At 28.6% G+C, this 17,579-nt stretch overlaps 2 protein-coding genes across 2 annotated transcripts in view; one reads left to right on the top strand and one right to left on the bottom strand.

Moving 5' to 3' along the window:
• Positions 1-307: 307 nt before the first annotated feature.
• LOC121119886 (nose resistant to fluoxetine protein 6) lies at positions 308-4,918 on the top strand. Its single transcript, XM_040714706.2, has 3 exons — positions 308-1,181; positions 3,734-4,300; positions 4,363-4,918. Exons 1-3 carry the CDS (start codon positions 325-327, stop codon positions 4,856-4,858), a joined length of 1,920 nt encoding a protein of 639 aa, XP_040570640.1. The 5' UTR covers positions 308-324; the 3' UTR covers positions 4,859-4,918.
• Positions 4,360-17,579, bottom strand: part of LOC121119887 (uncharacterized) — a 51,497-nt gene continuing 38,277 nt past the window's right edge. The window contains exons 3-5 of the mRNA XM_040714708.2: positions 6,153-6,314; positions 5,956-6,087; positions 4,360-5,045 (exon numbers count right to left, since the gene is read on the bottom strand). Of these exons, the coding sequence (XP_040570642.1) occupies positions 4,969-5,045; positions 5,956-6,087; positions 6,153-6,314 (371 nt within the window). The 3' untranslated portion in view covers positions 4,360-4,968. The remainder of the gene's footprint in view (positions 5,046-5,955; positions 6,088-6,152; positions 6,315-17,579) is intronic.

Consider the following 17,579-nt stretch of genomic DNA (forward strand, 5'->3'; position numbering starts at 1 on the left):
AGAATACAAGTGTAACCCACACTCAATTTTGAGAGTAATCATTATAGCTTGTTTTTTTTTGTTGACGGTCCACCCATGTAGTCCTCTGAGATTGATATTTATATCTAGTGATGTTAATCGCGTGAATTTTTTAGGTAGCACATTTGTTTTGTTTTTTTAATCGGTAATCTGAAGAAGGATTTTAACCCAGTGGATGTCATAAACAAATAGGATTCAAAATAAAAGGATATTAATTTATCAATAGACGAATTTATGAAAACTTCCAATTTCTTATCAGGAGATTAATATATGTATAAGACTTTAAATATATTTTCATTCCTTATTATGAAGGATTCAATCAAATACCTACTTCTGCTCATATTCACTCTAGTTTCTCAATCAGAGTCTAATCTCTTCTCTAATTCTCTTAATTCCACGTTCCTTGAGAGAGTCAATCTATCCCCCGACTGTGCTTCTGCTCTTTTGAAGTTCATATCCTCTATTCCAAAAGAGACATGGGCCCTCAAAATGTTGGATGCGAGTGGGAAAATCCCATCAGGTATTCTTTCTGGAAACATAAACAACATTGGGGATAGAACTGCTTGTGTCAACGTTCAGGGACCTGACGTGAGAGGACGATATATTAGAGCCATATTGGGGATTTCCAAAGAAGCTAAAACATCCAGTGGTCTCTCTCGTGTATACAGTCGTGCCTTTTGCCTTCCTGATATTTGTAGTCAGGAGGACTTCACTTTTTTGATTCAGGGATTGAGACCAGGGTCAGTGGATGTTCAAATTATTGAAGATGATTTTAAGGAGCGAAAAATTGTGTTTGATGCGGTGGATATCATATTTATGGTCATTATATCAATTATGGGTATCTTTGTTCTTGTTGGGACTCTTGTAGAGCTCCTTGATAAGATTTACCCAATGAAAAAAGATGTGGAGCTCTTGAAAATCTTTAAAATGTTTTCACTCATCACAAATACAAAGGAGTTTCTGGCAATCCCGCCACCAGAAAGTCCAGATAAAGTTGGTAAAAGACTGGATTCTCTCGATGGAATACGATTTATATCAATCACTTGGGTGCTAATTTGTCATACTCTTGAAAGTTATGTGACCAAGTTAAATAATGGATCAGATGCCATGGACATGATCTTTGGAAACTTTTGGTCTCAGACAATTTCCAATGCTTTTAGTAGGTAAGACATTTATTTTACAAGCTTATTCTAACTCATATGAGAATAACTTTGTCAGCTTGGTACTGGGATGACTGGGACAGAAAGGATAAATGTATTTCTTTTTTGCAAATAAATCATACATAGAAAAAAATCTGACTACATAATAAATAGACCTTTAGTTGGAAGTTCAAAATATTGTTTGTTATGAAAATGTAAAAAGAGGAAAAGAAAGATTTACATATTTCCTGGTTTTTGGTAGGAACTAATTGTCATGTTTTTAAAAATAAATACATTTAACTTAGTAAAACCTTATGCATCTATTTGTAAATACAATAATTAAGTTTAGTCCATTCGATTGAAAGTTTGAAGGACGATGACTTTATTTATAAAAAAATATGAATTATGGTACAAACTACAAAGTATATACAAGTATACAGTATCATTGTTATCAATTGAAATACCTAAATGGTTACTAATTACTAATAAGGAAACGTGGATGTACAATGTAAATAGGTATTTGTTATGAAATATATTAGTTCCGAGGTAAAAGTGGTCTTTGTACAAAATTTGACTTCATTCAATGAATCTACGATTATGGGGAATAAGACATGAGAACTGGATAAAGGACGTCAATAAATATATTTAAATTTGAATACTGTATTAAATTTTACATGAGGAAATACTTGTTTGGTAGACAGTTTGACAGATATATGCGGCTATTTTTTTTAACATTGATGCTACAGGTTTGATTCGACGGGTATAAGTATTTCCAAGACCCTTTCTTAAGTTTTAAATAATTTATGTGATCAAATAATGATGGAGTTATACCAACTATAAAGGATCAATCCTCCATTTTTTTAAATATATCATTTAAAACCTAATGTATTTATGTACAATGTACATATACCATGACTTAACTGGATGTTGTTGTTAGCTGTCTATGTTTTGCTGCTATTCTACTAATCAGTGTTCTGATCATTGAATTAGAACTAACTATTGTTTGACTACAAAACAATTCCCAACAATCAATGAACAATAGTTCGGAAGAATGAATTAATTACAACTAATTTTGGGTCTTTCTCTCTCTTTTTTTTCGGAGGAAAGATTGCGTGATGCAATAACAATAACGACGTTACACAATATATATCGACTTTCCCTACTAATGATTTTTTGTTCCCATATTTAAAAATATTCATAGATAATTCATTTGATAAATAGATTACGAAGTTTACTTCCAGTCATGTTTTTTTTTGTTTAATTATTTTATTTATATAGTGGGGGGGACTACTTGACATTCGTTGTAGTTACTAGATGTTGATGAACAGACACAAAGACGGACAAATCCTGCTTTAATAATGTAAATATGTTAACAGACTTCCCTTTTTTATATGACACGCCAGCTTTAGCTTCATACGCTCGTTCCTACCCCTCATCTTAAGTCCCATTTATTATTTCATATAATATGTACTCCATTTTTCTTTTCTTTTCTTTTATCTTTTTTATTTATTAATAAAACGCAATCAGCTTAAGCTATAGCAGTTCGGTAATAAAAATGAATCCTCCAAAGACATACAAACACACATATAAACTTTGTTTTATTAATATATAATATGCGTGAGAATATTACAATTTAATTAAATTTCAAACAAATTGAGTTTTTGCTTAAATAAGATAAACGAATAATATAATTTGAGAGATAAATGCCCGTCTCAGTCAATTAAAATTGGAATTTCAAATCTATAATGCAAAATTTTTTTTTATATTAACAATTTATGATACTAAATTGTTAAATTGAATATAATTTATTGCCCTCATCCTTAAAAATTTGAAGTGTGCCATCTTGGATATAAGAAAGGTAAAATATAAAAATACAAGTGGTCAGTCTTTAGATATAGGCTCCTGATTTTTCCACCCCAAACTCCAAGATTTTTACATATAGTTGGACAATTTATAATAAACCATAACATAAGTTCCCAAGCGCCATTGTTTAGGGTAGACAATTTATTAAAAATTAGAGTTAAAAACGAAAAGAAAAACTAAATAAACATTCCAATTGATAACTTTATAATTTTTCTTATTTGCTGTTCTGATATGTTTAACATTATTTTAAAAGTGATGTAATTGGTAAAAAAACAACTGATTTGTATCTTTTTTACATGTTTAATGTTAAAAGAAATGTTGAGAAATGCCACAAATATCATTCATTGATACTATCAACAATACAAGGCTTGTTATCAAAATAAGCAGAAAATTATGACACTTTTGACAGGAAAAAAAAAATTGAAACTCAAGTTTAGTATGTTCTTTATTTGGCTGTTTTGAAGAATTATTTTCAATTTTCCATTTCTATATTTTATGAACAAAGAACTCTTAAATGTATTTACTTATCAGAGAAAAAGTTTTATATACATATATTTGCAAAATAATCGATTGTATTATCATATTATTTTTGCTATTATAAATATCATGCTGATGATGGATTTTTGATTGATAAATGATTATTGTTGATAGGCTTTCAAAAAAAAAAAATTGTGAATTCAATATCAATATTCTTTTTTCCTATTTCTAAATAGTGTTGATACATTTTTTGTCTTATCTGGAATTCTGGTCTCATATCTCACATCCAAAGAACTGGAACGAAACTCTGGTCGTCTGAATTGGTTTCTATTTTATTTTCATCGATACGTTCGACTTACGATCGTTTATGGAATACTTATTCTGTTTGTAAGCTCCTTATATAGACATATCGGTCCATCCAGTGATATAATCCTACAAGAGAGCCAAAAATGCCGAGATGTCTTTTGGACAAACTTACTTTACATTGGAAATCTTATTAATCAATCTTCTTTTTGCGTGGGACCTTCCTGGTACTTGGACTGTGATATGCAAATGTTTATTATTTCACCTCTTATTGTATATCCACTTTGGAAAAAGCAATGGACAGGTATATTCTTAGGGTGTAGTTTGATTGCTGGTTCGACGGGGATCATTGCATGGAAGCACTACGAACACAGAGATATTTGGGGAAGTACTATTATCGGTTCAGATAGAGATATTTACTTTTCTGAGAATTATGTGGCTCCCTGGATGCGTATTCAGCCCTATTTAGTTGGTCTGATCGTAGGAAATGTTTTATTCAAGTAAGATATGTTATTGAACTGATTAACAATTTTGTATATTCTATTTATTTTATACATTCCAGACTCCAATGTCGCATCAATTTATCCAAATGGACCATCCTTATAGGATGGGCTCTTGGATTTGCCATCGGATTTACAACAATTTATGGCCTAGATATAAGTAAATACATGAAAAGCGACTCTTTCATTTCGCAGCCTATTGCAGAGCGAATTGCCTATGGTAGTTTATCAAGACTCTCTTGGGGATTAGCTGTAGGATGGGTCATATTTGCATGTGAGACTGGCTATGGAGGTATCATACATGAATTTCTTTCCTGGGAGTTTTTCAAACCTCTATCCAAGCTAACATTTTTGATCTATCTCATACACATGAATGTAATCCGTGTCTTAAGGGATCGTATAGACTACTCCGAAAGGTTTGATGTCACTACTATTACATGTGGAATCCTACTCGTACTATCACTAAGCATTCTAGTATCCTATTTTATTCATATCTTGTTGGAAGTCCCTTTTGGGAAATTAGAAAAATACTTGATATCTAGACTTATTAAAAAATAATGTTTGTATTTATTCATGAGCTAAATAAAGTAAGGATTAAATATATTTAGATATATAAAATGACGTATTTGATATGTATTCCCTATAAAAAGATGCTCTTTATTCTATTTCTACATCTTGTTCACACAATCTGCTGGTAAGTTAACTCGTCCATATCCAAAAATATTCCTCAAGGACGTTGGACATTCTGAAAAAAAGAACAAATATTATTTTCTGATTTATTTAACAGCTACACTTTTTTATTCCCTATGAAATATTTGTTAAAGTGCGGAATCCCGATCAATATTGGGAAACAGTTTAAAAATAATAAATACAGTGAAATGTATGTTAATATTTTTATATTAAAAACAAAAGAAGACCATTTTTGGCTAGTTTTACACATATATATTCTCAATTCTCATTATATCCTTACCATTAATAGTTTGTGGATCGTTTTTTTCTAGAGGCCCCTCTTTTTTAAAATCCGTTACCAAAAAACTTAAGTAGCAAGTGCTAAAGGAGCTAATTTTTGGTGGAGCTATGGATTGTATAACTGTAAAATACATAACCGGACCCGTGGGCTAAAACTCAACTCGGTATAACTATAAAACTATATAATAATAGTTCAGTGAAGCTTATATTATGAAATAATAAATGTGGAATTTTATTCGGTGAGGCAAAACCCTGGAAAATCACGAGAGTAAAACCCGGATAATATTGTTTATAGATTTTATATCACTTGTTCAATTCACGAAATGATGATCTAACTAATTATTTTTTAATCAACAATTGATGAAAAGCCATGAGTTCTTCATGTTTTAAAGAACATAGTATGTTTTTTAAACTGTAATATTCCTGTGTGGACTTTGTAGGCAAATAGGAGCATATTTTAAAATAATTATATTATACAAATTATTTGTCAAAATATATAGTCACTAATCACCTTTTATTAATTAACATAATTAATCAAGAGATTTATCAAATTAAAAAGTTTTACATCTACTTATTTCTCATTACGCTTTAATAAAAGAGAGTCTTAATGAAATGATAATTGCATTTTTCCTCTTAATTATTAAATTAATATTTAATACAATAACTAACTCCCCCCCATTCCATACCTTTTTCACACCGCACCCCATAATGCCGAGTGCCAGCACATTCACATTTAAAGTTACCAAACTGCAACGAAATGCATTGTCCATGATTCTGACAAGGGGACAAAGTGCAAGGATCATCAAAAAACTCTTGACCTAAAGTTGGACAAAATACGTCAATTAATACAAAAAAACTAAATAATTTTTTGAGAACAAATTACTTTTTAATATTGCTTCTTTACAATGTGATCGTGTTCGATAGGGAAATGTTCTTTCACAACCCACTCCACAAAAGCAGTCTAAAGTGCGTTCGTCCTCTTTTGAAAATCCAATACGACAGCCTTTTATGACCTCATCATCATCACAGGTGCTTCCAAAATCATCTGTATTGAATATAGATTATTAAGACATGTTTGAAAATAGTATGAATTATAATTATTAATTCATTGCTGTCTTTTTTTTTTGTTTCAAGTCAAGTGGCAAGTCTTTTCATGTTAAGTCCAAGTAAAGTCTGAAATTGCAGCTTATATATTTTTTATCATGAATTGAGTCCATGTCGTGATTTAGAGTTTAAAGCTCTGATTCAGTCATCATAATCAATATTATGATTTAAAAATATAAAAACATATATAAATGGCGCTTAAATTAGGCTGATTATTTTATGAATTCTATATTGACTTAGAAGAGAGGGGGTTAATATTTTTGCAATAAAATAAACTTCATAATGATGAATGATTGATTCTTGTTTTTGTATATGATATAAAAATATTTTCAATCATGTTTAGTACAAATCTTTTGGACTTGTGTCTTTCTTTAATTTAAATTTTATTTTCAATTTAAGTCGATTGGTTAACATGTATCATTAGTACTTAAGAAAATCGGACATTTCATGAATATGTAAAAAGTTGCCGGACGCACAGGAGAAGATGAAAAAAAAGAAGAAATCATCCTGGGAAAAGAGAATGTTTAGTATTCCCAAGATATGAAACAAAGTAATGAAACGCGCTTGTTAGCTTGAAGATATTTATTTTGTCCTAGGGGACAGACTAACCAATTAAATATGGACAAAAATTAATACGTGGTCATCGTTTCGCCCCTTTGACTTTAATTTTTTAATTGAATCGGCAAAGGGAAGTCTAAAAGTGCATACTTCAAACAGAAAATGATTAATTTATGTCAAATGTAGTAACAAAACGCAGTCCTAGGACAAATTCAACAATCAGTATTATGTTACTTAAGCGTGCTCGAGTCATATTTCCGAGTATGTACATGCTCCCATATCTAAATAAAAAAAAAACACATAGAGATGTCAAATGGATTTTGATGTGTTGTTCGGCATGGTAAGGTTGTATTAAATTATGTTAAAATCTTGAGTCTGCAGTAATTAATGTCAGCTATGACAAATAGTAGAAACATAGATACAGTAATACTATGAGATACGGGTGCCTCAAAATACGAATTTTTATCAAGATACGAGCGGATCGAGAGTTGGTGACGGAGTGCGAGACCCCCCTCAGTTTAATTTTTCTATAGGTATATATATATAATTCGCATTGACTTATAAACTCCGGTCCAGTACTTAAACGATTGTTTAACTTTTTATTATATCATCCAAAGGAATCAGAGTTAAATATCATTTCTTTAATTGGAATAACCTATTATATTAATGGTAGAAAAACATACAAATGCGACGTCATTTTATATCCCTTTTGTCAGCTGATATATTTCCTTAATCATTTGCATATCTTGTTGCCTCTATGGATTTATAAATGTATGTTTTCAATAATTATTGTGTATTAACAAAAATTTAATTCCTTTTATTTCGATTTTGTTGCGCATTAAACAAATTACTGCTAATTTATTATTCTAAAAATGGAACTAAATAACTCAAAAATAGTACAGATTAGTTTTTTAAAACGATAATAAAGATATAATTAAATACAAAACAAACAAGATTATACTGAAGGGATAAATTTAGAATAAATTATATTAGCTTTTTATGTAATATATAGTTAATTTTTACCCTAAAAAAATGAATTAGATAATAAAAACAAATTTAATGACGATCAATTTACAAACATGAAGCGCTACTGTCAAAATTAGATAAGGTCGAGTTTTGATATAGGGACATTACCTTAATGAACAAAAAAAATACAAATTTGTAGTTGAAATAATTAAATGAAAAAAGGACAAACTACTTTATTTTTTGTTAGATATATTCTTTTTACCTAAAGAACCTTTAAACAAAAATCTTACTCTATCTATGATTTAGATTAAGGATTCTCTTTAAGAGTAAATAGGACTATGACTACCATTTTTCTTCGGGAAGTTGAGGGGGTTGGATTGTAGACTAGTTCAAAAATTTGAGTACAAAATTTTGAATGACCTATCTCTCACAAAAAATGGAGGATTAAATATATATTTTTAAAACAACAATTTTATATTTTTTATCGCTATGACTAATTAAAAAAAAGTCATGATACTTTGACTTTTTGACAAATTAATTCAAACTATAAAAAAAATATTTTGTCAATCGTAAGGTCTCGGTGATTTTGAAGCTTGTCACATATCTAATTATTAGTGCACATAGATTATCTATTTCCAAAACAGAAACAATTCGTTAAGGTATCAAGACCGTGTGAAGAAAATTATTTTATTCTTAAAATCTTCAAAATATTAACACACGCTTTCTCTTTTAAACTAATAAATCCTTTTTTGGAGTTGAAAATATCATAATTTGAGTATGCGTGAACGTAACAAGAAAGTTAAGCAAGTATTTTTTCTTTATTTTTAGAAAGCTCAACTCTACATATATCAACATATCTCCCATATTTGACTAAAATGGTTGAGAAGCCCTGAGATATATACCTACATAGATACTCACATGACATAGTTAAGCCTAACTCAATTTATTTTAATGTATCTAGCTTGAAGACGCATTAGTATTGCACATTCTATTTTATTCCCCAAAGGGAGTTAGTAATTTTTGATACTTCAGCATCTGGGGTTTATATTAAAATATGTATACAAATAAAGAAAACTCTATTACATAACCAATATATACCTCATGTACAAAAGTTATGGATACGTATCTATGGAGCGAGACAATTTTTTTACAAACTTGTGACCGCTTTTAAACCATCCCTAAGAATAACTAAAAACTACATAAACATGTGTTGCAGTACAAAACTCATAAAGGAATTTGACAAGTTAATTATGATCTAACATCATATTTTTGAATTTGTCGAGTAGATGCAATTTTTTAGAGCTCATTTCAATTCTATAATGTTTTATTTGTTGATTTGAGTCCAGTCTAAATAACTAGGAATAATAAATCAAAATTAATGTTCACAATCAACTCTCCATTGTTAAATTGTAAATCATGCATATTACTAATAAAGCAAAGTATGATTGTCAGCTTGTTTGTTTATTGGTATGATTGTCTTCGTGAGGGCTCATTTTTTACAACAAGCTTGTGTATTTATTTATTGTCACGTCATATTAAAAAAGGAAATAAATTGAAATATGTATATAGTGCTCACGCATACTATATAATATACGTTGTAATAATGTAGCATCGAGCGTGCGCATCGATGCAAAGAAGAAAATTAAATATATATGTATAGAGTTATAAAATTGAAGAAAATTTGCAAGTGTTTAGGTCAACTCATATTTTATACGCATCTACAACTGTATGGAGTTTCATCAAATATGAGTGGAGGACTCATTTTTAACAGCAAAATTATATAGCTAAAGCTCATATTAAAAAGACAAGAATAGGGAAATACTTTACATCAAATAAAAAATAATGAATATGACTTTAGATATATCAAAAAAAAAAAAATCTCTTTGTTGACGCCTAATAACTCCCGCAAGGTCAGATACTATGGCTAGTCATTAATATTTTGCTACTAATGTTGACCAGAATTGAGTTTTTATCTCCATAAAAGGTACTTTAAATAGTAATTTATATTCAATGAAGAAATTTAAATCATTGGTATAAAATATTGTCTCAATTCCATTAAAGTCTTTGATAATGAAATCATGTTGACTTTTGAGTCCCCAACACTACATATAGGTGGATATGAATTTGAATCGATGTGTCTGCTTCTGTGTCTCTAATCAGTGCTCTGAAAGTAGATTGGTTGAATTATAATAAGCTCTTTCTATGCGGTGAACAATTTCCAATAGTTATTGAATAATAATTTGATAGTTGCGAAGAACTTGCTAACTATCAATTGATTCTGGTCTTTCTTTTTTTGTTTTACATTTCGGATAAAAGGTTGTGTGATAAAAAAGAACGTGATATACGACTCAAAACTCGATCCCAAAGAGTTAAAAATCAAATTGAATTTGCAACATGGGACTTTCCCCACTTCTGCCACAAAGTAACAAAGAAGTGTCAAGTTACATTTAGGGCTGTACCGATGCATCAGAATCACTAATAATTGGCCTCTTTTGAAATATCGGAATCGGCTTAATAATACCGATTCCACCGATAACTATGCATAATTATTTATATGGATAATATGACTTATTGGAGTTCATTTTTTGAGACAAAACTCCAGTTACAAATCCAAAAAATCGTTACATAATACACAAAAAGGTTATACAAATTTGCAGTTTTCTACAGAAAATTTACTTTTAAGTAAATTTTTTGAAATTAACACATTTTTCGAATCCCATACATTTGAATTGTATCATGAGTCGATCAAAAATTATTTAATGGTAGGAGTTGGGTTAATTGGTTCACTCTGAAAACGTTAAGTAACTTTTCCACTCAATATTTCTTGTTTGTATGTTTGTTGAATAGTATTGTTTAAAATATAACTTAAGACGAGTCCATATTTTCTGAGTCAAGTTTGAGCAAACAGTCTGCGTCTCAGGTTCATTAAAACATACATAATTTTATACATATTTCAATTTCTAGGCCAAGCATACAAAACTCAGTTAGGAACTGGAGACAGTTCAAGACCATTTGATCTCATGTGGGCCGAACTAGAAAAAATAACCTATTGTTAGTATTGCAAGTAGTTTTTGTAGCAGTTTGGCAGTTAAAATTAGATCAGAGGCCGAGGAGTGAGGAGGCTGACTTTTAATATCTAGCAAAAGAAAGCCGTCAAACTCTCTAATAAAAGCAAAACATAAATTAATTAAATTTTGAGCACGGAGAGTAATTAACTTTTTCAAATTTAAATTTATTAAGAACTAGTTATGATGGATAAATTTATGTATTTATGTATCTGTAATTCATAAAAAGTTAAACATAAGAAAAAGTAAATAATTTTGTTATTTGTTTACTAAATTCCTTTATACATAATAAGGAATTAGTATCAGAATCTTCGATAAAGATGGTATCGGAACCAATTGAAAATTTGGTATCGATACATCCCTAGTAGCCTTATATTAGATTTAGTAAAATCATTCGTTAATCTTTCAATAGATGATTTTATTTATGAATTTAAGTTCAAGCAACTAATGCTATATGGTTTTAGAACCATTTTTAAAAGGCTTACATCATTCGAATAACTATTGTTTGAACTCTGAGAGCTTCATTAGTAAGTTTTTATAGATTCACTTTTCAGCGCGGAACTAGCATTAAGTGATTGCTTTGATTCAATATAAGCTTGTTTAAATCAACTATCTAGGTTTTTGATAGTACAGACAAGGATTTTTATAAAAGTGGATTAATAAAATTATTTTTATAATGACAACAAGTTAACAGACAAAATAGTATATATAGATATGAGTAAAATTGAATAGTTATAACTAGCTCAAATAAAACCTTTCATTTTAGTCGGAATAATGGATTTTACTACACCTAATATATCGATAACGAAGCCTTAGCTTTGGTGTAAAAATTCACAAATAGGGAATGAATGAATTGTTGTACTTAAAAATGAATCCAAGTATTATGAAAAAGATTAGGTGTAGTAAATCATATTTTGATGTCAAAAAACTTTTATAGATGAATACATACTTTTATAGATGTTAAAATATTCCAAAGCTCTATTATATGTTTTAGTATCACATAAATATATTATTCAAATCTGCGAATATTAAATTACTAAAGACATTAAATGAATCGATGGATTGGTTTTTATGAAACACAGTTTTAACTCCTTCTATATTGCGGCCACACTCTATAAAAATAGTTTTCAGAAAATGACAATAAAATGAGTAAAAGTTCTTATATTGAGTCATTTTCTTATAATAATATATTATATTTTTTATTTTCTTTCAGCAAGGATATATTATAGTTCATATATTATTATTTACTCTATTCAATGTTCAAATTCCTTATTCTTATCATTGTGCCTTTTCTTTCGTTTTATTTCTCCATTGAGATCAAATGGAGCTTTGACATTGCACAGTCCTACTTTTCATACTTTAAGCCTAGGCTCCAAGCCATGACATAAATTTGTTTCTGTTGGCATGTGAATGAGATTGTTTCTCCAATCTGTCAAAAAGATATAGCAAGGGAGTATAACCTTATAATTTTCCGAAGAAATTATTATAATTTGTGATATGAAAAGGGTCGAAATCCCGGTGAGCTTAAAAATCATCTCGTAGATAATGTCATAAACTTATGGTATCTTTGAAAGACGACAGTTCTGGAGTTCTACATTTTTTACATCTCTAGTTATATTATTCATGTATGTACTGTAATTGTTCTGCTACAGTTGTGTATCAAGGGACCAACAAAATGTGTCTGCCATAAATGAAATCAGCCCTATCGAAATATTCGAGAGGTACTGATCTCCTTTTGTATTGAAATATTGTTTTACCAGATTGAGTTCAAAAATTCCCTGGACATCCATTTGGAGACGCTATTCCTCAAGAAAATAAACGTAATAAAAATAAATATTTTTGCTCTAAATTTGGAACTGTCGACTTCCGTGGTAATATCTAATAGATATGCTACTATTTGAAATAAATGGGAGTAAGTTAATAATTAAGATACCCTATTTTGTAGTATCATTACATCAATTAAATAAGGATATATAGATTTACTATTTATAGCAGAACATAATACTAAAGGACAAAAATATTCACCCACTATATAAAAAATGATTTGTATGAAAAAACTGTCTTAAACAAAGGATATTGTTGTCAAAGAAACTCTAAATAAAGAGGCGACAATACAGTAGAAATATTAATGAAATAAAAGAAACTAGTAGGGAAACGATGCCCACAATATCAATTTTACCACAATTTTTTGCCTACAAGAATATATTTTTGTCCAGTAATGGGACCTGCGGATACCAGAAATATTTATGTATCACTAACAAGGAAACCTAAATTAAATCATCCTTATAAATGGAATAGCAAAGTTAATTAAGCGAAGGGGCGAACAAAATCTATACATCCAAGAAGGAAATTGGGAGTATAAAGTAAAGTCCTCAGACGTTTTTCAGATAATAACCAAGGAGATTTGATCAAGCTACCCAGCGCCTTTCGTCAGTTTGTTTAATAGCTTTGCTGAATAATTATGTGCTTTATTTACTAATAAACAACTTACATTATTTGCCGCATCTATCATGTGTGTACACGTAGTACGGAGCTTTACACATTATAATCTTCAAACCTCAAAAACTCTCCCTTTCAAAATGAAGGTTTTTTGTGAATTAAAATGTGTCTTGATTAAGAGAGTGAAAATAAACATGATCAATTAAATTTTGGATACACAAAAATTGATAACGTGACATTATCTCTCCACCAATCAAAAACATTTTAAATCACAGACACTCTTATTTAGAAGTAGAGTTGTTGAGGTTTGAAGATAATAATATCCAAAGATCTGATAAATAAAAAGCGAGTTTACGCATGATAGATATGGTGACCCATCTTTATAAGGGGCCTTCATAGATGTCAACTCTAAATAAGTTGATGTAATAGTAGAATTGTAAATTCTAAACATTTTATATCCTACGAGTTTTTTGTAATTTGCAATCTGAATAGTGCTTATTATTCAACGATGCCTATTATTTGTCACTTGATGAAAGTGATACTCATGATTTGTGGAGGAGTTATAAGTACAAGTCATTGTTGAACTCAAGGTAAAAGTGAGGATTCAGGGGCACCCGCAGGAATATATATATATTTGAGGGGGGAGGCTTGGCTTTTGGAATTTGTTTGAAAAAAAATTCCAAAATTAAAATTTAAAAAAAATCAACATTTAAACCTTTAGAGAAAAAGTTACAAAATATTAAATTTTTTCGAAAGAAATTTCAAAAATCGAGAGCTATTCTTAATTAAATTTTTCGGAAAAAAAAAAAAAATGTGCAGCTTTTCAAAAACAAACTAAACTTATTGATTTTTTTTCTTTTCAAAAATCCTCAGCTATTCACAAAAAAATCAAATATTCATAGTTGTTCATAAAAAATTAATTAACTTTTAAGAAAAATAAATTGAAAAAAAAAAAATTAATTATCAAATTTGTAGGATAAAAATTTAAAACTATATAGTTATGTACAGAAAATTAAATTGTGGGGAAAAAGTTTAAAAAATTAAATTAAATTTTAATATTTAATTTAAAAAAAAGAGATTCAAATATTAAATTTTCTAGTAAAAAGCTAAACTTCCTTGATTGTTTTTTTTTTTTTGGGGGGGCTAGAGCTTACTTATAGCTAATCTATTGACACTTCATGGCAGATAAACTACTTTTTCTCAAAAAAATATGATTTTACTTTTAATCCAATAAAAATATACCAATTAATGAATTATTTATTGCTTAAATATTTTTTCTCAAGAGACAAAACAGAAGAAGAAGATAATGTACGAGTAACTATTGATGGCATACAAATATAATTAAATAATTATGGATTTTCTATTTATTTAGCTATTTAGATAATTAAATTTTCTCATGAACACGATACAAATGTCCATAAACATATATAGTTTTTAAGTTTTTGAATAATAAGTAAATTAATTCATGAAATCAGACTTTTGAAAGCTTTTATTCAATTTTGATCTTGAGAGATTTGTAGCAATTAATTTTCTTCGTTTTTTCTGTTTATCATATATATTCCAGGATTCCTTTGTTGTTGATGCTATATATCTTTCAACGATTTGAGAATCACACGGAATATTTTGTGCATATTTTGACAACTCATTTTTCGTTGTATCAAATATTATAAGATGTTAACTTTAGTAATTTTTAGGATTTGTATTCAAGTTTATTAAATCTAGGTAATTAGTTAGACGCCTATTTAGAAATTCTTTTGTTGGAAATTTTTTTCTGATTTGACCTTTTTGTCTTTTTTTACAATCTTCTAAGAGTATGTCAACCGATTTTTTCAATTCTTTCTTCAAAGTTGAGATACTAGTTTGCTTGATTTATTGAAAATAGAAATTGTTCGATTTGTGTTTGATATGAGGGATCTTTATATCAAGAAAAGTAGGAAATTAGACATTTAAAATCATTATAACAAGTCTTTTAAGCTCGATTTTTTGATTGTACAATCTTAAAAGGGTAGAATCAGTAATAATCAATCTGGCATCTTGCACTGTTCCAGGATGTCTAAAAAAAAAAAAAAAATCAGGTACATAATGTGACCCATTTTGTACAATCTGACAAATCTGGACAAAGTACTATTGGTATCTGCTCAAACATTGATATAAATATTCATCTATGTCTGGTACACATTCTTTGATAGACACAAATGTTAAAGGGTACATTTTACATAAACAGTTTGAAATTTGAGAACTGTATAAGATTTTGGCCCCTTTGTTTTCGTTTCATAGTATTCAAATATTTTTTTAAAGTCAGTTCATTCATGTGAAGTAAACAATATCAAAAACAAACAAATCCCAGAAAACATATGATCATATTACAAATCACTCAAGATCATAATTGAATAAAAACTTTCAAAAGTCTGATTTCATGAATTAATATACTTATTGTTCAAAAATTTAAAAACTATATACGTTTATGGACATTTGTATTGTGTTCATGAAAAAATTTAATTGTATAAATAGCCAGAATAAATAAAAAATCCATAATTATTTATTTATATTTGTATGCTGTCAATAGTTACTTTATGAGTTTTTACTCCCAAAACCGACACCATAATTAAATAAAAAAATATTCAAAGTTCAAAAACATTATAAAAACGTTTCATTTTCTTATGCATTAATTTTAATAAGATTTTTTTCTTTTTTAATTTGATCTCATTTTGAAGTACTTTCGGAACGCTGGAACTTTGATGGAATCGAGGGTAACGGTTTTTGATTGCACAGAAAAAAAATGTAGAAGGTTATTACCAACAATTAAACACATCTCATGATCCATGATAATTTGGAATTTGGTCTACTTTAAAAATAGCAAACACTCTATTGTAGAACCACATCCGAGTAAAATTTAAATTGCGTTTGACTTTCCCTATTAATGAAACAAAAAATAAATGAAAACAATTATTCATTCATAGTTTCTTTCAAAAATGTTATCGAAAAAAAAAATATTCAAAAATAAATGAAAAATATCAAACTTATAGTACATAAAAATTAATAACAAATCAACTATAGAAATTAAGTAATAAAAAATAAAAAGTTTTAATTATAATAGTTTAATATACTGTTTTCGTAGTCCAAAATAATAAATTGGTAAAATAGGGTGTCTTATTTAGCAAAAATGAACAACGTAAGTATATTTGCTATTAAAGTATACTTTACACTTATTATCAAAAAACGAGGATTGAGTAGTCAAAATAAATGCGCGGTATACGCAGTACAGAAAAAGGATATTTATTAATTGGCAGCATGTTTGGAATTAAAATATTCATATCAAAAGTTATGTTAACGAATGATTGTTAAAATTTTGTTGCAAAATATATGTTTAATTTATAATAATTAATAAAATAAAAATCCTGTAACTGGATATTAATCAATAATTTTAAAGAAACAACATCAAAATTTCATTTTTTATTTTTAGAAAATTTAGAGATTTTCAAATAAAAACGCATACACGAGGCACATTTTTTTTGGACGTTCGATGGTTATTTTCTTGTTTAGAGGAGTAAAATAAAAAATATCAGGTGATACTAAATTGCCAACTTTTGTCATTACGGTAAAGCAACGTGTATATACAATTAGATACACTGAATGAATAATGAGTCTTAACAAGAGAGAGATATAAGTATGCTTTCACATATATATGAAGAAAAAAAGAGAGGATATAATATGTACATAAATTAACCATTATTGGTTTATACGATATTGGATAAATATTTCAATAATATAAAACAAATGGATGAATAATGAATTATTACTTATATTAGGGTATTTGAAGTTTCAAATCCATTTGAAAGAAGGACTCAAAAATAAGTTTGAGCTTATTAGTGAATACATGTATTACTTAGGCACATGCTTACTACGCTTCCCATTAAAGCCCCATTCTTAACTACTGTGTGTTGCATAAGTATTAAAGCATGGTTATGAAAGCATTTTTGGATTGTTAAAGAAACAAAGAACTCCAAATTAATATGGTAATTCTGATGATTTGAAGAATACTTTCGCGGAGAGCAGCTTAGCTTTCATATCGTTTTATTAGATTCCCTACAAACTAATATAAAACAAACTTGTTCTTCGTATCAAGTAAGGTAATGGTGAGGAATTACTCGGATGTTGATTATTAGTTTTAATCATAA

This window comes from Lepeophtheirus salmonis, chromosome 6 (assembly GCF_016086655.4).
Source record: "Lepeophtheirus salmonis chromosome 6, UVic_Lsal_1.4, whole genome shotgun sequence".
NCBI classification, from domain to species: domain Eukaryota; kingdom Metazoa; phylum Arthropoda; class Copepoda; order Siphonostomatoida; family Caligidae; genus Lepeophtheirus; species Lepeophtheirus salmonis.

What these genes read in the sequence shown, in the direction of transcription:
- LOC121119886 (XM_040714706.2), top strand. Translation starts at nt 325, where the DNA reads ATGAAGGATTCAATCAAATACCTACTTCTGCTCATATTCACTCTAGTT. An exon ending in ATTTCCAATGCTTTTAGTAG is followed by an intron (nt 1,182 to 3,733) that starts GTAAGACATTTA and finishes ATTTCTAAATAG; the next exon opens with TGTTGATACATTTTTTGTCT. An exon ending in GTAGGAAATGTTTTATTCAA is followed by an intron (nt 4,301 to 4,362) that starts GTAAGATATGTT and finishes TATACATTCCAG; the next exon opens with ACTCCAATGTCGCATCAATT.